Source organism: Propithecus coquereli, unplaced genomic scaffold (assembly GCF_000956105.1).
Source record: "Propithecus coquereli isolate 6110/MARCELLA unplaced genomic scaffold, Pcoq_1.0 Scaffold308, whole genome shotgun sequence".
Taxonomy (NCBI): domain Eukaryota; kingdom Metazoa; phylum Chordata; class Mammalia; order Primates; family Indriidae; genus Propithecus; species Propithecus coquereli.
This window is the reverse complement of record NW_012148708.1, coordinates 1,271,924-1,280,267: the sequence shown is the minus strand read 5'-3', so window position 1 is coordinate 1,280,267 and position 8,344 is coordinate 1,271,924. Positions and strand designations below refer to the sequence as shown.

The 8,344-nt window shown below is 41.5% G+C and overlaps 1 protein-coding gene across 2 annotated transcripts in view; it reads right to left on the bottom strand.

The window, feature by feature from the left end:
* Positions 1-8,344, bottom strand: part of SPIRE1 (spire-type actin nucleation factor 1) — a 142,200-nt gene that overhangs the window by 126,442 nt on the left and 7,414 nt on the right. For both annotated transcript variants that reach the window (XM_012649996.1, XM_012649997.1), the window contains exon 2: positions 6,899-7,024. In XM_012649996.1, the coding sequence (XP_012505450.1) occupies positions 6,899-7,024 (126 nt within the window). The remainder of the gene's footprint in view (positions 1-6,898; positions 7,025-8,344) is intronic.

Genomic DNA, 8,344 nt, shown 5'->3' with positions numbered 1-8,344 from the left:
TATACATCAAGTTTTTTCTCCTATAATAAATATAGTTATACCTCTACTATGAAACAATGTATTTACTGGAGAATTTGGCAAGCATATTGTACATTCTCAACATGGAGGGAACGATGGTTACAGCATGCTAGGAACATACCAGAATCAAGTCAACTGACTTTCTAGTCTTAAAATTACTTTGTCTCAGTCTTTGACATTTCTAAGATACTCCATCTTTTCCCATTTCACATCTCCCTCTTATTTCATAACCTAAACATGGTACCCTCCCTTGCCCTACCCTGTCTGTGTACATATGCAGGTCCCTCCCCCTCCAAAGCATGCACATGTACATTCTCTCATGGACCTTCTTCTCCCCCAAAGACAAATTTTATTCTTGCTGGTTCACATATTCTTCTTTCCAAGCCTGTTCAGAAGCCTACATCAAAGTATCCATCTATACTTTCTTTAGGAACTCTCTTCAATTTCCAATACAGAAACATTCTTTCTCTCTCTCTCTCTCTTTTTTTTTTTTTGAAGAGATAGGATCTCCTTTCTGTCATCTGGGCAGTGGTGCGATCATAGTTCACTGTAACCTCAAATTCCTGGGCTAAAGTGATCTTCATGCCCCAGCCTCCTGAGTAGTTAGGCCTCTAGGCCTGCACCACCATACCAGCTAATTTTTAAAGTTTTGGTAGAGATGGGGTCTCACTATGTTGCCCAGCCTGGTCTTGAACTCCTGGCTTCAAGCAATTCTCCCACCTCAGCCTCCCAAAGTGCTGGGATTGCAGGCATGAGCCACTGTGCCTGGCTATATGTGATGTTCTTATGGGAAAACAGCAGTAACAGGTTGGAACACCTTTGCTAGATCAAAGGTTGTGATGAGGGTGGAAACGCTGGTATCAGCAGTGCTGAGAATTAACTTTTGTGTGAACCTCTAATCTCTCTAAGCCTTAGTTTACTGACGTGCAAAGTAAGAGACATAGGCCTGTTATGAGGATTAAACAGTATAAACAAGATAAGACACTTTGGGAGAAGTATGAATATAATACAGGAAACTAGAAGGGGTTAAAGTTTTTGGAAGTGATAAATAATTTTATGGAACAGTAACAAAACTAGGGAATGATGATCAAAAAATTACATAGACAGCTTAAAGGATACCACCATTAATACAATTTCCTTTTCTCCAGTAAAAATTTTACATTTGAAGCTGCCCACTCTCTGCAGCACAAGCTCACCAGCCACGCCTGCAATTGGGTTCTGGCCTGTGGTGGTATTGCTGGCCCGCAGCAGGGTGGTTCTTCTTTCATACAACCTGATGCACTCAACAGATTGCTTAGACAGCCCCTCCAGCTATACTTACACACAAGGCTATCAAATTGCCTAGAAGACACAGTTATGTCTGTGCTTAAGAGACAAAGTAACAGCAGGCCTACCCAAGTCTTCTTTATCATTCAGAGGATAACCTTAAAGGATCTCACTCATTATTTAAGAAGAAAATCATCACCAAGAAAAGAGATTAGAATAAAAACAAATTTGCCTTCTAAATAAATATATCATCAACCAGGTACTATGCTTTATAAAGTTGTCGGGTTCAGTAAATGTAATTATCACTTACAGAACTATAACACTTGAAAACAGATTGTAGATTTTATATTTTAATAAGTTGCCAATTTAGCATATAAGAAATTTAATATAATTAAAGTACTTTTGAATTATTGAATCAGAAACATTATCAGCAACTGAGCTCAAATGTTGACACTAAGATTCTACTCTAATTTACATACACAAATGCATACATGCATACAGAGATGTAAGGTAGTAGGAAAAATCACTGATAATCCAATTTTTTATTTTGTTGAATCAGAGGCTATTATTTTGAAAATTCTACTTGGTACATGCTGATTCACAGGTATAAAAATCGTTTCTTAAGATGTATAAACATTTTGAAATCTTTAGAAAAATGCCAAATTAATACACAATATTTTATTAGTAACATGAATTTAGTACTCTTAAGAAAAGGTTAAAACTACTAATATACATATATGAACTAACATGTGAAAATTTTCTAGCATTTCAAAAAAGCCTCATGCATTTCAGAGGAAAAGGAAACCTATTTGAACCCTATAAGACTTCATTCCTGAAACTTCAGTATTGACAGGCAATTTATCTAGCATAAATCTGTAACTAAATGGTATAGAATGTTCTTAAGTTTCAGGATTTCCACATACTTCGCTGCTTGCCGTATCAGGATTCCCTATTAAATGAATGTTTATGTGTAAATTTAAGGAATGCAAGAGTACATGAGGCTCTCATCAACACCTTCCATAAAAGTTCTCATATTTACTGGAATATAGAAATACGTAATACAGAAATATTTTGGCCAAAATGTTTCAAATATCCAGAGATGTTTTCAGCACTAACTTCTTTTCAACCAGAATAAAATCCTTGAAATTCTGGGAAAACACAGAAATATATAATTTATTTAGTTCAACAGACATTTCTAGAGTTTTCTATGAGCCACATACTACATTAAGAGTCACTGAAATAAAGATGGCTTAAAACAGTCATTTATCTCAAGAAGCACTTGGTCTGGTTACGGAAACAGGATTACAAAGATGTCAGCAAATGAGCACCATGGAGAGTGAGGAGTTCAAGACAGAGGAACATAGAAGATGTAGAGGCAGTAAAGGGAGGTCAATACTACCATACAAAAGACGTAACACAAGAGCAGGGTTTGTTGTTTTTTTTTTTGAGACAAAGTCTCACTCTTCTGACCGGGCTAGAGTGCCATGGCGTCAGCCTAGCTCACAGCAACCTCAGACTCCTGGGCTCAAGCGATCCTCCTGCCTCAGCCTCCCGAGTAGCTGGGACTACAGGCATGCGCCACCATGCCCGGCTAATTTTTTCTATATATTTTTAGTTGTCTGATTAATTTCTTTCTATTTTTAGCAGAGATGGGGTCTCGCTCTTGCTCAGGCTGGTTTTGAACTCCTGAGCTCAAACAATCCGCCCGCCTCGGCCTCCCAGAGTGCCAGGATTACAGGCGTGAGCTACCACGCCCGGCCAAGAGCAGGGTTTTGATGTAAGGGTTACAGACATACATACAATAGCATGATGTATTCATCAAAGGTAAGCAATTTTAATTGGATAGTGTAAAATGCAAGGAAGGCAGTATTGAAAAGGAGAATAAAAATATAAGTGGGTGAAGAAATACCATGAAGGGCCTCAAGTGCAATACAAGGAAGTTTTAATTGTCCTCTGTACGTGATGAGGAGCCATGTTAGTCAGGGAAGCAACATGGTTATGTTGAACTGCCAGGTGTCTAAGTGATCACTCAGGAGAACGGCCAGACTGAAAGTAACAATCCCCACAGCACAGCACTGGGTGAGGTCAAATGACACGCAGGGCAGGTAGGGAAATCACCTCACTGCTGAGAAGCACCGGACAAAAGGCTCCTGAGGGACCAGTGGGAAGGAAAGAGGGAAGGGTTAGGAGTCGGAAGTGCTGTGTGAGAGTACGTGGGGCGCAAAGGAGGCAGGGTGTGCTCTGAGTCCCTGCAACCCTCTGCAGAATGCAACGGCACACTGGCTGGGCACCAAGGCTAGTGTCGGGAAGGCAGCTCTCCACCCCACCCTGTGAAGCCTGCCAGGCAGAGCCCTGTAACTGCCTGTCATCAGCATGAAGGGTCACACACAGCACACAGGATTTAGGCCTGGAGCTGGACTCCTCAGGTTCTTTTGTGATCTATAAAAATCGTTCATCAACGAAGTGGAAGAAACCCAATGGAGAGGATCTCGGTGATGAAGGGGAAAAGCTGGGAAGCTAACGTCATGAGCCAGGTGACACAGGTGGATCTGAGCTCCTGGAAAAATAACTGAACCTAGTCCACACAGGAAAGGAAAGAATCCATGAAGGATGATAAACTGGAAGAAACCGGGAGAGTCAAGGGAATAAAAGATCAGTCTAGGCAGTAGTGGGGGAAAGAGCTAGAAGGCAGGAAGTAGAGTTAGGGAGTGGGGAACGAGAGCCCACAAGTTCCAAGGTTATCACGAAGACAAGGCACGTTCAGGTAAGATGACTGGAGAGAAGGCAAGGATTACAAAGCTATGGTTTCTTCATCTATGAAATCGCTTGAGATGACGGCAGATGTCAGTGACAATGGTTTAAGAATGATGGAAGTGATGGTGCAAGCTTCAGAGGAAGAAGGGAGTTTGTATAAGTACACAGGCTGACTACTGAGAGGCAGGAGAGGAGAGAGAGATGTTACCAGCTCCACCTCAGTCCAGAGATAGGAAGATATGGGGAGAGGGCAGTTTCCCATTAGAGGAAAGCAAGAGAAAGCACTACTCTTGTGGGGAGGAGGTGTTCTAAGAAGAGCCTGAGAAGAGATCCCAGAGTCGCCAGCTTGCACATGGCCTATTGTGGGGAGCTCATTTTCTAAATGGAGCGTAGTATCTAGAGAGAAGACTGGGAAAGGCTGAGAGGGAGATCACAGAGCACAAATAGGGGACGAGAAAACAGGATGGAATTAGCACCTGGAAAGACCTGACCTCGGGGTGGTGACAGGGTGAAAGATGTGGTGAGAACCCTGACTGGCTGTGAGGGCCCCGCCCACAGTTGGCCTGGCCAGTTTCTGCAGGTATTGCCACATGGCAATTTTTTTTTTTTTTGAGACAAAGTCTCATGCTGTTGCTGGGGGCTAGTGTGCCATGGCGTCAGCCTAGCTCACAGCAACCTCAAACTCCTGGGCTCAAGCGATCCTCCTACCTCAGCCTCCCAACTACCTGGGAATACAGGCATGCGCCACCACGTCCAGCTAATTTTTCTATTTTTAATAGAGACAGGATCTCACTCCTGCTCAGGCTGGTCTAGAACTCCTGACCTCAGGCAATCCTCCCCTTTTGGCCTCCCAGAGTGTTAGGATTACAGGCGTGAGCCACCGCACCCAGCCTTCCACACGGCAATTTTATTCCACCTGTGAGTTTTTTATTTAAATAAACTTTGATAATGTTTAAACCTCTTTTTGAAAATGGTATATATATCTGGCAAAGTTTTAGTCAAGAGTAAAAAAATTTTTTTAATGTTCACTGGAGGACAGTAGTAAAGATACTTTGTTAATGTTGTTCTTTAAGCTCAGAAATAGTTTCTAACAATGTCAGTGTTGGAAGGATTTTAAGAGCTCATTTAATTTACTAACCCCACAGGATTGTACTTACAACCTAAAAATAATGCTCTGTTAAGACTGGCAATCTCAATCTTAACAAGCTGGGGAAGGTAATGACAACCTTAAGTAATCTTTTCCACTGTTTGATAAACCTTAGTTGAGATGTGCTTTTGGATGTTCACTTTGAAGCTTTTCCTCAGATCCTATTGCCTCTGGCTCTGTCCAAAAAAAACAGGTAGTCCATGATATGTAGATGAATAGACACTATTCTTCAAATATAGTTCACTCTTTTCCAACCTGTTTCCTCTTGGATCCAATTTTGTAAGATGTTTTTCCAAAAAAGGGCACAGCTTTTCGCTGCCCTATCATAAAATGACAGACTACAAGCAGTACCCTGGCTAGAGCATAGAAGAACGCTTAGAGCTCTCACGTACAACGGATTACTGCAGGGTGATCTGGCTGAGACATCCATCCCCTACTTATTACCAAGGCTAATTCAGTCTTTTTTGGCAGCAAGGTAGTTTTTCCTTCCTTGCTTACACATCCAGTATGTGTTTGTCCCCAGACTGTGGGTCACGGAAAGTTTTAGCCTACTGCTTCAGATAAACTCTGTACTTCAGTCATAAAAGAAATGATAGTGTGATGGTTAATTTTAGGTGTCAACTTGACTGGATTAAAAAATACACAGAGAACTGGTAAAAGCATTATTTTGGGGTATATCTGTTAGAGTGTTTCCCAAGGAGATTGGCTTGTGAGTCTGAGTGGACTAAGTGGGGATGATCCACCCTCAGTGTGAGTGGGCCAGTCAGATGGGGGCCGAGAGAGAATAAAAACAGGAAAGGCAAACTGGTCTCTCTCTCTCTCCTGCAGCTGGGATACACTCCTGTCCTGCCCTTGGACATCAGAACTCAGGCTGTCCAGCCTTTGGACTCCGGGACTTAGTTGGCCTGAGCCACACTACAGGTACTCCAGGGCCTCCAGCTTACACACGGCCTGTCACGGGACTTCTCAGTCTCCATAATCACATGAGCCAATTGCCCTAAAAAATCCCCTCTCATATATTTATATATATCCTATTGGTTCTGTCTCCCTGGAGAACCCTGACTAATGAGATACCCCTTACCTATCACGCACTGAGCTCTCGCTCTGTGCTAGATGTTGTGCTGCTTTGTAAAAGAACTGAATCTTCACAACCATTTATGTAATATAAAAAATACAGTGACTCATCTTTTAAATAAACTAGAACGATTTTCTTTGGACTTGACACATTTTTAACTCATAGGCACTGATTTATTTAACAATAACTAAAACTTTAGATTATCTGAACATTAATTCCAACCTCCCCCGTTAAATCTTTAATCAAATCTATGCTAAAATAGTTAAGTGATCAGATGTGTGTCATTTCCTTTCTGAGTCCTTGTCCCTTCCTGGAGGAGGTACTAACATGTCTCAGAATGGACAAAAGAGAAGAGTGGCAGAAAGAGGGTGGAATGCTAGTCACAGGGGACTGGACTAAACCAGCTGAGAAGCATTTATTACCCATTTGTAAGGAAGCTGTATGAAAATCTGTTTTTAAAATAGTTCACACTGTTGATATTTTAAAAAAATAGATTTAATTTTGCCAAAGTTGTTTCTTTCCTAAATGATTTTGAGCACTCATCAGAATAGTAATAAATCTTGTAAAATAACGGAGAGTGTTGAAAATTCAGATTTATCATTCACGATGCCAATAAATATCAGAACAGTAGTACTTACCTCCTTCGCGCTCTTAATTCTGGTCAGAAATGTGTGTAGCTCCATTGTTTCTGCAAATAGTGCACGACATACTGCCTGATAATGATTTGGCGCTTCTGATTCAGTTGGGAGATGAGCAGCACATAACTACAGCAAAGGAAAATAAAATAACAGTGCTTGGTTATTTGGGTTTTTTGGTACCTTAGATACTCTGGTTGGGCGTGGTAGCTCACACCTGTAGTCCTAGCACTATGGGAGGCGGAGGCAGGAGGATTGCTTGAGGTTAGGAGTTCAAGACCAGACAGAGCAAGAGCAAGACCCTGTCTTTACCAAAAATAGAAAAAATTAGTCAGGCATGGTGGTGTGTGCCTGTAGTCGTAGCTACTTGGGAGGCTGAGGTAGGAGGATCACTTGAACCCAGGAGTTTGAGGTTGTTGTGAGTTATGAGGACACCACTGCACCTTCCTTGTGGCAACGGAACAAGACGCTGTCTCAAAACAAACAAACAAACCCACAACCCCCATCCCCCCCCCCCAACACACCTAGTATCCCTGTATTTTCATATCAGACTGCCAGGTACTTCCCATCATCCAAGGCTTAATGCCCCACAAGACCATCATTTAAGTCTACACAATTTTATGGGAAAAGTGGTCCACTAACAGTCACCTAACAGCACAGATAAGCTTACTAGAATTAGTTAGGTTCTATTTGAAAATGATAGGACATATGTAAAAGTTTTAGGGAGCAGAAAGGGAACCACCATTCATTGAGTATTGATCATAATTCAGGTATTTTAACAGCTACCATTTATTGAGCAATTATGCCAGGTACCATATTCCACATGCCATAGAAACATAGTATCATTTACTCTTCAATGTAACCCTGAATTATCCCCATTTTATAGCAAAGGAAACTGAAGCTAAAAGGAATCATCAAGTGACTCCTCTGCACATAGTCACACGGTTATCATGAGGAAGGAGAATTCAGAGTCCTGTTGGGTTCTGAAGCCCAAGGTCATTCCAAAATATGCTGAATTTTGTAATATGGTAAAAAGAATGTCAGGAAACCATGTAGGCCACAGGGAGGCTCCTCGTCAGTAGATGGGGAGTGGAGGAGAGAGGGCAGGGGCAGTAAGTCTACGGGTGCCGCCTGCGCCCTAATGTCCTTCACCGCACACAGCCCATCGTCCCTACAGGACTACTTGCGGGTAAGGTGCAATTCGACATCACGCAAAGCAATTCAGAAAAATCAAACACCATCTAAATTTATTAGACTGGAAAGGCATCCTGTCAAGGGTCCAGCACACAGGAATAATTTTATCCTTCTATAACATAATTTTATATCCATGTACAACAGCAATGTTTTAAAGTACTTCATTTGCACTAAACAGCTGTAAGTTCTACCTTAATTCTTTACTATAGTCAATAAATTTGACATTAACACAATTACTGAAATATATATTTTATA